General features: G+C 39.6%; 1 protein-coding gene across 13 annotated transcripts in view; it reads left to right on the forward strand.

The window, feature by feature from the left end:
* Nucleotides 1-16,436, forward strand: part of CTBP1 (C-terminal binding protein 1) — a 147,547-nt gene that overhangs the window by 96,237 nt on the left and 34,874 nt on the right. For 6 of the 13 annotated variants that reach the window (XM_080590297.1, XM_080590288.1, XM_080590293.1 and 3 more), the window contains exon 2: nucleotides 12,265-12,419. In XM_080590297.1, the coding sequence (XP_080446423.1) occupies nucleotides 12,265-12,419 (155 nt within the window). Of the gene's footprint in view, nucleotides 1-6,883; nucleotides 6,979-8,444; nucleotides 8,662-12,264; nucleotides 12,420-16,436 lie in introns of those variants that run through there. The other 7 variants (XM_080590296.1, XM_080590287.1, XM_080590289.1 and 4 more) reach the window with 3 other exon arrangements.

The following is a 16,436-nucleotide window of genomic DNA, read 5'->3' on the forward strand; positions in this document are numbered from 1 at the left end:
CAGCTCATCCACCCCTTGTAGCTACCACATTTTATGTGCTGTGGGGTCCAGACCTGATAACTGATCCTCATCTGGGGTGCCTGTGGATGTCGGCTTTTCACTGAGAGTTATTTTCCAGATTTCATCTGCTGTTCTCAGCACTCATTTCCCTTCTTCCTTTTGTAACCGGGATGACAGTCCTGACCCGGGAGGGACAGAAGGAATGAAAAGATTGATCTTTTGGAATAAAGTCTCTGAGGCAAATACCGTGAGAGCTGAAATTTCCTATGAAGTCACTCTGGTGAAATAGCAAGTATGCTATCAAAGTACCGAATAAACACAAATAAAAACAAAAATAAAAAGTGGCAGTAACCAAAATTAGGGAGCAGAAGTAGTAACTTCTCATTTTATTACTTTTGCAGTGATACACCTGCTCTAATTTGGTTTGCTTTACATCCAGAAAATAAGGAAAAATCAGTCTCTTACGAAGACCTGCCTGTTCTGCTGTTGTTTCTCAGTCTCAGGAACAAGGATTTGTGTTTTCTAGCCACATTTTAGAAAATAGTCTAATGCTCTTGATTTCTGGGGGTTATCAGATTTTGCAGTGGGCAAGCAAAAAGTTGTAATTTCCCTGTTTTTTTTCAGGAATTAAAGGCAGCAGGAAGCACTTAGACTTGATTTCCAGCATCTCTGCTGCATTCATTTTTCAAACACCAGAAGCACTTTCAAAATAGACTTTAATATTTGCGTGAAGTTGGTGATCCTTTATCTTTGCATGATAAAATTCAAAGTGATTCGAGTGTTTCCTGTGCCGGTCTGCTTTTAGAAATGTGATGCCCAAGCAGGTTGTCCAGCATGCCGCTGTTTATCCTGCTGCTGACATTCCTCACGTTTCTGGTTTCAGAGTACGTAGAAATCCCACAGAACAGGCTGCCTTATTTTGGAAATTCTTCCTCAAGACTAATACATCGGTCTAGTCTCCACTTAACTCGCTTCTCCATCTGTTGTCAATCTCTCTCTCTTTTGTTTTGAAAGGAAGTCGCTGTGGTCCCTTTCGGTAACTGTCCATTTTTCACAGACTGCCGTGCTGCACAAGTCTGAGGCTGTCAGAGCGAGAGGGGGAGATGACATTTGGGTGACGCACATGTGCGCCGTGGGCAGGCTTCGTAAATGTCTCTGCCTGCAGGCTGGGGGACACGGGCGCTATAACAAGTTTATTTTTTTTTAAGATCAGGCATAGATGGAGAAGGCAAGAATAAAACTGCAAACTGACATCTTAATGCCGTTTGCTGGGAGAGGTAATAGTGAACTCATTTCCAAAATACAGTGCTGGATCACACCAAGAACGTACGGTAGGAAAGATGACCTGTTAAGAAATCTTGCCTGTGTGACGAATGAAGGGTACCCTTTTGCCTTAAGATCTTGTGACTCTTAATAGAATCGATAATTCCTTTTATAACACTTTCTTGGAACTGGTGTTTTAGCGCTGATTAAGGCTTTATGCAGTTTAGAGAGATGGGACATGATTTGTGCCCTGAAAAATTGATAATTTGAAGCCTTTATCTGCAGACAAAGCATTTTTATGCCTGTGAATGAACCCTTTTCAAGTTTAAAATGGTTAAACTACAGAGACTAAAATAAATGTTATAAAGCCTAGTGAAAAAATGCAAATACGGGTCATTTTTAAACACTTCTGACTTCTCACCAGATCAGTGGAAATAACTTAAAGCGTTCAAAAACCTTCTATAAACCCCTTTAGTATGTGGTATGTGTGGGAAGAAATATTTTGCTTGTCTCATCAAGTCATGGGAATAAGTCCCGGTTTTAACTGTTTTTCAGTACAGCTTTAACTGTGATATTGGGACCAGAGCCTTTGTAATTGAAACTCAGAATCTACTTGAAGAAAAGCTCAGAAGAACAGCTCTCTTACATCATGTGCTTTTATTATATTATGATTAAATGTAACACGATAATATAAACCCAGCCTTTGCCTTAAACTGCCTGTTTTATTTGGCACATTGGCTGTTGTTACTGGCCCGTTCTCAGGGAGCTTGTCATTTTCATACATCCTGTTTGCTTACCTTCAAAATGAACATCTTTTTTAGAAAATCCTCTTTATTCAAGGTCGGTTCGGTTAGCGTGGGTTAGGGTCCCGAGTACCCTGGATGGGAGGTAGGTGCATGACTTTGGTTTCATCATGCTGGCGACTTTCTCCTTTTCCCATTTTTACGATGGAAGTGTTCTCTAGCTTGCAATCCTCATCAGCCATTTTCTTAATATCGACGGAGAATGGCAGAGGTCAGTGGCTGTGGGAGGAACCAAAAAGGGGGAGAAATTAAGAAGAGCTTTAAGGAGCCCTTTGCACTCGTTGAGTGTTTCTCAGAGTTCCTTTGGCTTTCAGGAAAACACAGTGGAGCGTAACTGAGGAAAGAGAGTGTTAGCCTCATTTACCAGAAATCATAATACTGTGTTGAATTCCCCTTTTTTAATTACACCGGTCTTAAATATATAAACATACGTATAGCACAGGCTTTTGAGAATTTTAGCTGTAAATCTTAGGGGAAGTTCCTAGCTCCCCTTCCCTCTTTTCATCCCTACCCAAGAGAATCACTCTATTTTTGTCACTCTAAGATAACTGACAATAATAGCACCATGATTTTCAGCTGAAAGTGAAGAGCATTAGATGCTTTCCTAACAATACAAATAAAAAAACCTTACAAAATAAATGGAGAACTGTGTTCCAGAGGCAGAATACTTTGGTACTGTTATTTTTAGTATCACTGGAATGTGTTGTGCCGACCTCAAAAAATTAAACCTTGTGAAACTAATTTGATTATCCAAGGCCCCACACTTGCTTATCTTCATCCTTTTTGATAAGGAAAATAAGGAGTGCCCCGGGTAATAGTTTAACGTTCTTGGTCAAAGTACAGGTGTGCTGTTAGAGAAATTGCTTTCAGTGTTTGGGATCAGAATAAAGGAAGCCTTTGATGTTGGCTTTGCTTGGGTTATTGGGTTTCTTTCTCCGAGACAGCATCCTGTGCAACATCTAAAATACGAGAAAAGCACAAAGAGTCGCCATTACAACTTCTGAATATAGTCTGTCATATTTTGTAGTACATTATTGGCAGTGCCTTTCAAACATCATGTGAAATTAATGCTCCGAAAGCGGTTGTATTGATTACACTAGTAGATGGTATTTTTTTTCCCAAAGCGTACTTACAGCTCAGGTGGTGGTTTAAAACAAATCCAAACCTGCTGTAATAATATAGCTTACTGTAAGAGAAACATTTTAGGAGGAGAGGGGGGAAAAAAAAGTCGTCTTTATTTCTTCCTAGTTCAAATACATAATATTTTACAGGCGGATCAAGAGCAGATCCTTGAGTGTATTACATTGTAAATTAACGTTATGTGGCTGTTCAGCTTTTATGCAATTCACGGCCAAGATGCTGATTCTGATAAGATGACAAACTAAGAAATAAAAGCAGTACTTCCTTTTATATTGAACACATGGGTGAAGGAGCTAGGCTAAGGGCTGCTGATGGATCGCGCTTCGCGTGGCGGTGCAGCCGCGTTGTGCCAGCCCCTCCGGGCTTGTGCTCTGTATCCGATGCATTGTCCTCAAAATCTCCAGGACCTCGTCCTTCTGTGGAAAGTGTTTCAGTAAGTCTTGGCACGGCCCGTATTGTTACTGGAATGGCTCGGGGAGTTAATCATGCTGCTCCTATTACAATAGTTGAAGCAGATTGTTTTTCCAGTTCCTGTCAGCAGGAGTTCTCTGGCTTTTTTTTTTTTTTTTTAAGTCACACCCACCAACCTATAAAGTTTATGGGCTGAAATGTAAGTTCCATTGTATTTTAAACTAAAAGCTTGGGTGTGTGTGAGGGTGGGTGGTGGCTGCTCCCCCCCAGCCGCTGTTATCGGGCGCCTCTTTGGTGGCCGTGCCGAGGTGGCAGCAGCTGTGTCCCCAGGTGCGCTGCAGGGACGTCTTTGGTGCAGGCTTGATTCCTGCATTCGGTTCCCGCATTCGGTTCTCTATTTTGGGGCTTTGGCCTCGCCAGCGAGGGGAAATCGATGCCTAGAACTTGGTGTGGGTAAAAGTGAGGGCTGAAGTGTGCCGATTCTCACCTGGCGCATGTCGTAGGGGGCTTCTGCTGGTTCGGAAATAGCGTTGGCCTCAGGCACAGCCTGCAGGCAGGGGCACTCATCTCAAAACTGGAGTTACAGGAACAAATTTGGCAGCCTTAGCCAGGAGCTCTCTGCAGCTGGGACTAATGGGAGTGTACTCAGGGCAGTTCCACCATCGCTGATTTTTTTTTTCCTCTCCTTCTTCCTTTTCTTGTTACTTAATGCAGCTAAAAATACTCGAAGCAGACCTTTCAACTGTCCTTTAAAATGTTTTTGCCTTTCTCTGGGGCTTGCTTTCGTGCATCTGTTACTTGAAAACAGGGCTTCTGCGATGTTCTTTCTTCTGTGTGTTTTATTGCTGACACTTGTGCTTTCTTATTTTAGTACTTGATGTAGTAGTTACTGAATATTGTCATTTGCTTTTGCTTTTTAAACCTTGATAGACAATTAAAACATTTTACAGCAACTCATTATATTATTGCTTGTTCATTTGACGTTAAATAGGTGTGATTTATATTGTTTTTGTTCCTATTTTGAAAAGTATTGGTGAAGATTAGGCATATCATTATAGCCTGCTTCTGAATACGTTGAGTAATTTTTTGACAGATGTGTAATACTTCCAGTTTTCACCTGGATGTTTGAAGTACATGTGTAATTAGTAGGAAGTGTTGCCAGATGATTTTATTTCCCCGTAACGGAACTTTATTTCTGATCATTGGCTTTCAAAATCTGTCATGTGGGACATCTGTGTGTTGTACCCTGACAGGCATTTAGGATTTCATGTACATGCTGCCAGGTATCCGACAAATAAGAGCAGAATTACTAGATGTTTAATAAAGACAGGTTAGGGAACACTAATAAAAAAGACACAACAAAAATGCTTATCCACATGGTTATCAGACTAATATCTGAGAATGGCACATTTATTTTCTGTGTCACTGTGGAGGAGTAATGAGAAATCATGACTCCAGGTTCCAGTAACAGCAGGGAAATGTGACATTTTATAAACAGAAATTACTGGCTTATTTTCTTCAGATAGTATTAAAAGGGAAGATCAAATAAGCTGGTGGCATGGAAATACTCTCTGCTTGGGGCTTTGTACTGGATGCTGTAGAAATCTTCTTGGATACCCATGCTGATTTCTCACAAGTGGTAAAATAATGATGTGATGCATTCATAAGTCTCTACCGTGGAAGTGCATGGACGAGGGTGGTAATTAGAGATAGCAGTGCTGTTGCTTATGTATTTTGTGTAGGGGAAAGAGCAGTGAGTGTCCCGGAGAGCGGCTGGGTGTATTTCGATCTTTGCAATTAGCAAGAGGATATATGTGGGTGTGACTGCTGTGCACATCATTGGGTCAGCACAGCGCCGGAAACCACTTCTATTTTTCTTGGTCTCTTGCAAATTAGAAAGAAAAGAAGGAAGATGGCTTGTTTTTACTGAGTTTAGGTAAATAAAAAAGCACAGTGCCATAATATTCGTCATCTATGCTTTTTCAGGGTACTTAGCATTTACCTCCAAGCTCTGCAGACTTAAGTAGAGACCGCACATACGCTTTAAGTGAAGCTAATGCTTAGTTTTCTCTTGTATGTATACTACGAAGTCCAAATCTTACTCCTTTGAAAATCAGCTTGGGATTGTTCCCATTCATTTCAATAAGATTTACAGCAGGTTCCCACAATCTTAAGAAGCATAGTTAGAAACCTTAAATGAGAAAAGACAAAAATTCATCTAATAAGAAATTCAGGCTTGCAAGGCTAGCTACCACTTTTTCGTATGCTCTGCTTGTTGGTGCTGTTCTTTATTTACCCCACACCCAAAGTCTTAATCCCACATCCCAAGTCATGGGAGATGACAACCTGCTTATGCTGAAAGCAGTGCCAAAAGATGCTGGATCCGATTCTGATGGAATCGGGACATTTGTTTTGCATATTCAGCATATTTACATGCTGGTAAGCACTCTTTTTTCTCTCCCCTCTCGCATCTATTTCACTGATCCGTGCACCTGCATTTCATTTCAAAGTTTATTTCTACTTGATTGCTTTTTAGTTTTGTTCTACCTTGAATCTAAATGTCACCTGAGGTCATGGCACACACAGGAACGAGCCTACCAAAACAAAGTCCGAAATTTAAAAATGCATTACGTGTCAGGAGCCATAACATATGCTTTTTAAGTATGGCGTTTCTGGGAATTTTAATAGTGCATTTTGGCAAATCTAATTCATAACAGCTTCTGTGTTCATGTTCTGAGAGGGATATTTTTTTGCTTGTTTTGACAACTTGTTCTTTATTTGAATTAATATTAACATTTATTTTTAAAAAACATGTTATTTTTTTGGAGGACTTCTGGTAAACAAGTGACAGCTCTGACTAAATTTACAGCCTAGGTAAGAATATAAAGCGAAGGTAAATGCCAGAGGGAATTAGTCTCACGTTACATGTGCAAGATTGTAAATTAGTTGAATGTCCAACCTGTCATTTTAGGGTCTTGTTTTTGTAAATATATATCAGATTTTTCAGCAGTTCGTATTTTGTTTAAAAACTGAAATCCCTTTTATGTTTTTACTGTGTGTAAGGGAAGTTTTGTAGGGAAAAATCTTTTAAAAGGACATTGTCAAGGGAGTTTTCCTGCTTGTTTAATCCTTGCACTTGTGAGGATACTCAGAAATGTGAAAATATAAACTCCCCTTCCCAAGGCTGCTGTCCTCCATTTGATGTACTATTGGTTTGTCATTATAGGGTTACTGATAAGTGTTGTGCTTTTTGGCATTGATGTATCTTTCAGAAAAAAGAATTGAAGCATTTGTTTTGAAAAAAGAACAGCACATTTAAAGAATTACATGGACTTTGCAAACAGATTTAAGAAAATGAAAGGTAGGTCAAATTTTGGGCCTACAAACCTGACAGTGTCCTTTACTTAGAACGTGTATGCCTTATTTGAGAGACATTCGTGATCCTAATGATGTCATATTAATCATCAGCAGGAAAATGTGAAAATGACATTGCTAATCCTCTTTACTCTTAATAGCTTATCTTGTTGCGTTTGGTATGTTTTCTAATGTCAGCGAACGGTGACAGACTGCTTTGAGATCTCTGTTGTGCGGCCTGATCACTTTAATTACTGTCGGTTTGTGACATAAATGGTTGTTCTGGGAAAGGCTTAAAACAAGCTGAAAGAGCCCAGAATGTGTCAGGGCGAGCTCTCCTACCCTCCAGCGGCCTCCAGAGCCGCTGTGCCCTGGCAGCAAGGCGCGCTGAGGTGCGCCTTTGTTTCAGGAGGGGCAGGTAGGCCTCGGGAGGGGGAGGAAACCACCACGCTTGGGTAGGTCTTTGTTTTCTTTCAAGTATTTAACAAAAAAATTACATCGAGGGCTAAGGCTGGGCTGATAATTCTGAAGTCACCACACAGCCAGAGGTGTGGAGGCAGTAGTTGGAGAGCCTCCCCCTCAGGTTTTGGTTACAAGAGCTGAGGGATAAGTTCTTCGATCCTCTGGTTTGCGAGTGCTGGGCTGACCTCTGATCGATCGGGCTCACAGCTGAAAGCTGCTTTTTGAATTTTTCGAGCTTTTCCCATAAAGGCTGGACCAGAAAAGGGTTTAGATGCTGTTTTTGTAGAGCAGCTAGTCCAAATTGCAGCTCTCAGAAGGCACTTCTGCTGTCCGTCCGTCCGTAGCAGCCGTGCACCACGCGGTGACCGCTCTGTCTGCATGCACCCTACACGTGGTATTATTTTAGAAAAATTCCGGCAGTCACTGGCACGGGAGCTGCTACTGGGGCAAGAGCTTCACTACCAGATTTTTTCCGTAGTGAGGTAAAAAAAAACCCAAACCCACTAATAGCTGGATTGAGCTAACCTTAGGGTTAACCTTTGGGGGTAACCCTTTGAGGGTAGCCTTTGCTTTCCTTAAATACATTTAGATAACCTTAAGGGCCTGACTTATACCCAGCCGACCACCAAGTTCAGAGTAAAGGCTTCTCACTCCATCCTCAGTAGTCGCTCCGGTGCTTGGCTCTCAGCACGGTGCTCCAGGAGATCACACGCTCTCCTCGCATCCCTGCTCACCTGGGCAAAACCTTTGCCGCATGAGTGGTGCCGACTGGTCCAGGTACGTCTCTTTACAATGCACCTGCTTGTCCTGCTCTGGTGCTGTGTGCGTCTTAACAGTCCCTGGTATGTTAATGGCCGGTGGCAGCACAGCAGGTGTGGTGGAAAACCAGCAGCCAAAGGGGGAAGGGTGCAGATGCAGTGAGAAGCTTTAACTTTGAGTTTCCTGGCTTCTGTGAGCACAAGTCAGACCCTTAATGTTGTTTTAATGTATTGTTTGTGTTTAATTTTTTAGTAAAAATTTGAACACGATCCAGGCTACAGAGGTTGCAGTGGATAAGAAGTTTAAAAGCTTTGGTTCAAGATTACAGGAGGCTGCAAGAAAAGTTAAAGACATGGAAATGAGGATCGAATGACAGGCTGCTATTTTGCCTCAGAATACTGAAGATTGTAAAGCATTGAGAAATCGAATTCATGACCCTGGAAATCAAGCTCAGATTAAGAAATGTCAGGTTGGTAGGGGTTCCTGAAAGTCTCAAGTTAGGATAAACTGAGATTGTTTTCCCTTAACAAAGGTTCTAGGATGTGGGGGTGGATGGTATACTTGTTATTGTCTGTGTTATATAAAATGCTACCGTACCATATAATTAAATAAGCCAACTAAGTGAAATTTATTTTTTTTTTAAACTGAGTTTTGTGCTTGTGGTTCTGAATGTTGCTTTTGACCAGTTTACAGTCTTACTCCTCTCTGGCACTGAGTTGCATGATTTACTGTTAATGCAGGAATGGAAAATACTGCTGTTAAATACACATTGCTTTATCCTGCCACACCAAGGGTCTGCTGCAAAACCAAGCATGTGGTGCAGTATGACATTTCTAGATAAGAAACAGGCCGAACATATCTAAATGGTGAAAGAAGTAGTTTTTCGTTCAAACGGTTCTGATTCATAGCGAAACTGTGTCTTTGCAAATGTAAACTTTAAATAGTGACTGCCACTGTGATTAAGTTACTGTAAGCTTACTGAAGTGTTGAGTTATTGTCTGCGATTTAGCGATACGGTATTTAGGCAGAAAGATTGTGCAACAGGAAGTCCATGCTGAAGTTCAGAAAGGATTTTGGCAAGCAAAGGTTTGTGGGGTTTTTGTGGTCAAGGTCACTGGGTATATTTGAGTTCTGGGGACTGTGTTAACGAGCCTGAGATACTTCTGGGGAGGGTTACCCTCACCACTTGTTTTTCTGACTTCAGTTTTTATACTTCAGGGCTTGGTCTGGCACGCTACTTCGCACCAACATCAGGCAAGATTCACTTGGTTAAAATAGGTAGTTATACTGGCCTAAGGGAAAAAGAGACCACACCTTTATGTATTTTAGAGGAATTGTTATTTTTAGAGAGCTGTGTTTTGTGGTACTGTATTTTATGTTTTTCTGAGAGAGTTCTAGATGGAAGAGTGATTCTTGAAGGGGACAGCTTTTAATCTTATCTGTTTGGGCTGCGTGCACTCCTCTGACAGAGATGCTTCTGCTGTAGCTCTGGGGGAGATGAACTATGTCATGTTCTTCCTCCATCTTCAACAGCTTTAGGATCAAAGTTCTATACATTTTCTCTTATTTACTTGAGCTTGGATTCAGACTTGTCATTGAAATCCTGGCTTTGCTGGACTGACAGTTAAGAAGATGACCATAAGATTTCGCTTGTAAAACGAGCACAGTAATTATATTCAATATGAATAGGGCTTGCAATGTCATTTTTACATTTATGTTTCAAAACATAATTGCATTTTATTAATGCTATTACATACATTATTTTGAAAGAAACATGAACAAGTCTATAACATGCTTTACTTTAGGGTGTTTCAAAGTAAATTTAATACGGGGTTTTATAATTAAGTTCCCATTAAACGATAGTAATTATTCTTGGGATAACTATGTAGCATTTGCATTGTGTATTCATACTGTGTTTGTCCTGTGCCACATTATTAGTGTGCGGTTAGTTTATTAAAAATGACTGTATGAAGGTTATGTGGCCATTTCTGGTTCAGATGCGTAACAACAAGCAGTAAGTTAGCAGGGTGCAGGATTTTTGAAAACGATATTAAAAACGCTTCCATTTAATTTTGGTGGTTGGATATTAAGGGCTGGTTTGGAAGTAATTGGTGAGATTTTTCTGTGCACCAGAAGTATTTCTAAGGATGTCTGTTACAGTAGAGATTAGGAATTAATGGTTTTGCAACAGTGAATACTTGCCATGAGTGTTGTACCCGTGGAAAACTTTGTTGGTGAATACTTTTCACGTCTGAATGCCTGTCTGCTATGGTGAGAATGCTGCAGGTGCACTCCCATTGGCATAATCAGTTGTTGAAAGACATTGAGACCAAAATGAAAAACAACCAAATGAACGTCGGTGATCCAATGCAGAAGGACTGGTGAGGATCTGTTGTCCTTCTGCCTTCGGTCTGAAAGATCCTTTTGCTGCTGAATAAGCAATTAAGTATTATGCAGGTACATTTAAATTAGAGCCAGCTGCCCTTTTTTTCCAGGTAGGGCGCTAGCTGCGAGTGCATGCATGTAGGAAAAATCTCAATGACCCTTGTTGAGTTGTCTTCAAGTACAAAAACCGTTTGAAGAGGTAAAGAACTTAATGCCAGATGTCAGGAAGCCCTAGCCCTAGCCTTACTGCATTGGGTAGGGGCACACTTGAAACTTATGGGTGCAGGCTAGACAGGTAATTGAGGCTGAAGGTAATGATCTCCTTGGTGCAGCTCCTTCAGCACTAGACTTGGGCTTGGCCCCAGCAGGGAAGTAATGTGCTACTTCTGTTGACTTGTGAAAATCCCTTTTCCCAACAGCTGTTTTCCTTCACTGGGTATCTTGTATGCAGAACTGGGACTCTACTAATTTTCCATCTACTTACAATGCAGATGAGTCTTTCAGGGCTTGCTTTTTGATGCAGTCTGAGGCTTCAGAAGCAGGGATTTCTAATTGGAGGTAGCTGGGGAAGCTCAGTCTTTCTGAATTCATATTGGGCTAATTCATATTATCAAGCAATAAGCAAAACTTTAAAATTCGCACTGCAGCAAATCTGTGTTGTTGACATTTGCATACAAGAAATATCTAGCCTGCTTCACTCTCTAGTTTTTAAAAGTACTTGTTTTGAAAGAGGAAAAATCATGTACTGTGTTCTTGTTTTCATTTTTCCTTCTCTCTTCAGGAAGTCCCTTTTTTCCACCCACGCTTAACTACTTTTGTGTAAATGGTTTAATATTATTCCCTTGAGTACTTTTGTGTATTTATAGCCCCTATACAGTAAAAAGATGCTCTCTGAATATCTTGCTATATGGATTACTTTTCATTTTAAGACTCCATAAAGAGGATATAAATTAAGTCTGCACTTTGAACTGATTTTTCTCTACCCCAAATGTTTAATGTGTTTATTTGTCACTCTACAGTGTTCCAAGTGTGATGCTGGTTTAAGGATGGGCGTTTTGCTCACGTTTTGTAAGAGAGCTTTCAGGGGTGGATTAGGTATGATGCATTAATTTAAATCTTACAGAATCGTTGTGTAAAACTTATGAGTTTAAGCAGGCCTACGTAGATTAGCACTAAGCCTGTGTACTTGGACAATGGATCCTCAGTAAATACACATTTTTGCTGTTGTAGGTTTTTTCAGTTAAATTTTAGTGTCAGCAGATCATAGTGATATATGTAAATTGAATACTCAACTCCTTACTGAATTGCGTATGGAATTCCATAAGCTACGTTCTTACAAGCCTGGACAAGATCGTTCTCACTCTGTCTAGAGCTCACAAAGGTGTGGAATCCAATCAAAATATAAATCTTGGATAAGATTGCACAGACACTTCTTAATAGTGCAGTGAGGGTGTCCGTTTAAAAAAATATACTATTCCCTTAACGTTTTTGACCATCTTCTATTATTCAGCTTCCTGAGCTTACACTGCGTTTTTTCTTAGGGGTCTTTTGTTTGTTAACGGTAAATTTGTCCCTGCTTTTATTCGCTCTAAATCTTTTTCTGCCATCAGAATAAAGAGACTAGCTATAACGTATTTTTGTTACATTTTCATCCTTTGAATAACACATCTTCTCTGTTTCTTCGTAGGCATTCGACCTCCGATCATGAATGGGCCCATGCACCCACGCCCTTTGGTAGCATTGCTGGATGGCAGGGATTGTACAGTAGAAATGCCGATTCTGAAGGATGTAGCCACAGTGGCATTTTGTGATGCTCAGTCTACACAAGAAATTCATGAAAAGGTAATACTACGAAGATGTAATTTAAGTATTTTAGAAAATGCAGATACTTTAATAATTATGAACAGATATGGTGTTAGCTATGAAAACGTGTTAGGCACTGCAGTTTGGTTAATAGTCAATTAGAAATGACCAGCAGATCATTAAGGTAATAAATGATGAACAAAGACAAAAATATCCGTTGAAGTACATTTCTGTGAAGCATATCTTTGGCTGGATGTTGTCCACGTGCTTACAAACTGAATTAGATTCATGGAGAAAGTTAAATCAGGGAAAATTATATTACTACATGATATTTTGAAATGCTTCTTGGAAACACTGTTGCTAAGCTTTCAACTGGAAAGCTGAATATTAGTGTCAGATTGGAAGTTCTTCTCACAGCCAAACTTCTCTGCTTAGCCAAGGAATTGTACAGATCGGGTTAGAAGGCTGCATGCACTGCAAACTGATGCTGGAAAACAGTTTTGGAACAAATGCTAACCAAAATTGTATTTAGAAAATGAATTTTAAAAAGTATGTTATCCCACAAGTTTGTACCCTCCCTGATGATTAGGGGAGGTGTAAAACAGCCAGTGGTTCTTAATGTTGTCAAAGGTTTCCTCGTTTTCTTAGAGGGATACCTATTTTTGTGATGATAGCCAAGGGTGCCAGCTGGCGCGTACGCCTGAATTTTCTCTTCAGAGACTTCTTTCAGCACGAAGGCCTAGCATCTACCCCAAATCTTTGCTACTCTCCAGGCAGCAATAGAGCCTTTTCACATCCATATTTCTGCAGAGGTAGAATTAATTTTGATGAAGTTATTGTTGGCTGGCAGAGTAAGCCTCAAATGTCAAGTATTCCTTCACCTGATGAAGGATGAAACCTGCTTCTGTGGAGGTAAAAATTGTAATGAATATGACAGCAGAGGAGGGCAATCAGGGGTCTGTTCCAGGGGAATTTATTTTTCTCCTCTCCAGTGAAGATCCACGATAGACAAGTACAATCAAAGTATTAACTTAAAGGCTTGTTGGGTAAGTGTCTAAATCCACTTCTGTGAACAGTGCCTGTGGTTTGTGTGTACTGCTGAGTGTGCTTCAGCTGTGAAGGAATTCTGTCAGCTGAACTGAGGTGCACCGATATTCCTGCTTCTCTACAAATACATCGTTGGACTCGTTCTATGCTAATTATAGTAATCCTCAGGCTTGTTACAGGTTTTCAGAACCTTTTCACTAACTTGTAATTGCTTATTTGCTTTTCATTTTCTTACGTAGCACTGTTTAAACATTTTAGAGCCTGGTGTCTGTATATGATGGGAGACTTGATCTTTTCTTTGACTTTCTTACAAAGCCAGCCGCTTGCAAATAATACCAATACAATAATTTCCCTTCTGGCATTAAGCAAATAAACTTTTTTTCTGTAGTCCCTTTCATGTCAGCATCTTCTTGGTGAGCACTCACCAACAAACTGTTCAGCTTGTAATTATCTAAGAAAAATATTTTCATTCAGTAAAAAAAAAAAAACATTTTCATTGTTAAAGCTTCGAAAATTTTTAAGAGCTACTGTTGTATTTTTCCTTTTTCTTTTTTTTCCCAACACTGAAAGAGAAGATTGAAGAGGCTTTTATGCTGTATGGTACAGCAAGCTAGAACAGCTGATTCTCATGTTGCAGGCAAACATAAGAGATGAATCCCCTCTCCTGAAGCCCTGCATGTAGTTCCTCGGTGGCTCTCTGCAGACAGATTTCCCGTCTAACCTCCACCCCTCTCCCCATATAGGAATATGCTGTTCCCTTATAGAACATTAGTTAAGAATGATCTTTAAAGTTGTTTTTTGTCATCATCAATACTGACTTAATGTCACTAACTTGTTTTGTTCAGCTACTTGTTAGATATAATTCTAATGTAAATAGGAGAATGGAAAAGAAATAAAAATAAATTGTTCCTACTAGGAAGTCTGCATTCCAAACACCCTGTTTTCAGTTCATTAGTTGTTTCTCACAGGATAGTTAAAACTTTTTAGGTTATTCTTTAATTGTAGGCTAGATTCTGAGTTGGAAAAATCGTAGTTCTGATCTCATGACTTTTGTAATGCACTTACACAGTTACATAGAAAGCCATCTTTGTAGTGGGCAGTCAGTGGGATAGAATAAACTCAAAACCTGAACGTCTGTTTTGCTGTGACATTCACTTTTGAAAGAGAAAGATTTTACTGAAACGGAATGCAAATTTCAACCTGGTTTTTACCATCTCTTGAAGGAGACCAGTGTTTTTGCTGCGCATGTGACCAGGACTATTCACTATTGTGGCAATGAAAGAGAACCTGAAAGTAACAAGAGAACAAATGCAAACAAGTGAAAACTTCGCTGTATTCATCAGTAATTTGAGATGCTATTTTTTGTAAAAAAAAAGAGTTAATTTGTAAGGGTTGAAACCAATAACAATAATCTAAGTATAACACTGTTCTTTCATTTAAAGAAATACTTAACCCAAGCATTTTGTCTCATTTTTATATCTTCAGAATTAAAATGTAACATCATGCTTTATTTCTGTCTTGTCTATTTTTCATCATGTTTAAAAGTTGTTTTTATCTTACTGTTCTCCTGTCTCATGCCGTCGTCAGACATGTGATACATGAAATAGCTGGATTCTAGTGACAAGGACTGAATAGCAGGTGGAGACTAAGTAATATAAATGCTGTTTCACTCCCTTAGTAAGTAAGAGCAGTCTGCTCTTCAGGTGATCACTGACAGCTGCACCATCTGTATGGTCTGCTTTGTTTACTGAAATCAACATTATTTTTTTTCTGATGCAGGAAGGCTGGGGAATTCCTGAGTGACATGAATGCCTTTCCTTAGAAACACTAAATATTTTCTCTTATCAGTAGCGTGTAGTAAATGAATTTTTCAGATCTTGAGACTGAAAGTCAGCATGTGCATCTCAAAATGTAGCTTTGGAAAAGTATTTAAAGTAACTGAAACTTGATGAGTAACAGGTAATCTGTTGTTGATCTTCACAAGAGTATATTCAGCACATATACTTAAGCTTGCTTCCTTTGCTTCTTACCGTATCAAACCAATTCATTCTTAGTGAACTCAGTAATTTATCTGGAAAATGTGTTTTCACTAGCAACCAGTATGTTGTCATAATACAGCTTTTCGCAAGTCAAAAGGGTGATGAAGTCCAAAAATGTTTGAGCTTACAAAGTGTTTGCCAGGTGATAGGTTTCTGCAACAAAAATCACAAACCCTAATCCATTTTCATACTGTTAAAGTAATATAACGTAGATCAATTTAATGAAGTGCTGAACACTGCTCACTTCCATGTGAAAAGCATTCACTTTTTACTTCCACTGTTCCCTTGCAGTGAAAAAATGACTGTTTCCAAACCATGTTTGAGGTACAGGAAAGAAATATCTTCATTTTAGTCCTGCTTGTTAAATACCTTATTTGGAAACGGTGTTTTAATAAATCTTCAGAAAAAGCTTTAAGATCAGAAGTTGCATGTTTAAAGCAGCATCTAAGTGTTTGTAGATTTGTAATGCATATTCCTGGCTGTTCTAAATGGCAATGCCTAGTTAATTAAGATGCAGATTTTAGATAACAGTTGTTAATTTGCCTAAATCTGGCATTAACTCAGCTTGTGTGGTGATGTCTGATCACAGGGAAGTGAGGGGTCAGCACTTGGGCAGTAAACATTTTGGAAAACGAGGGATTTTTGCTGGTCGTGAGCGGGTTTCAGGGACAAGATGATAGTTTACATTTCTGTTTTAAGATGGCTAGACAACAAAGGAAATAAAGAAGAAAAAAAAAGAGGGATGTGTAGTAGTTTCTGAGACAGATACCAGCAAACCACATAGATTACTTTTTTCAGAGAAGCAAGGAGGCTGAGATCTCTTAACACAAGCAGTGAGGAGGAAAAGAAATTAGGATTTGAACGCCACTTGTATGGGTGAAAAGCAGGACGTTAGCAAATGCTGTTATACCTTAGTATGTGTGCTAATGAGGGAAAGTTTTCATCAGATTGGGTAATGCCTGAGTTTCAG

Source organism: Anser brachyrhynchus (assembly GCF_964034855.1).
Source record: "Anser brachyrhynchus genome assembly, chromosome: 4".
In the NCBI taxonomy this organism is placed as follows: Eukaryota; Metazoa; Chordata; class Aves; order Anseriformes; family Anatidae; genus Anser; species Anser brachyrhynchus.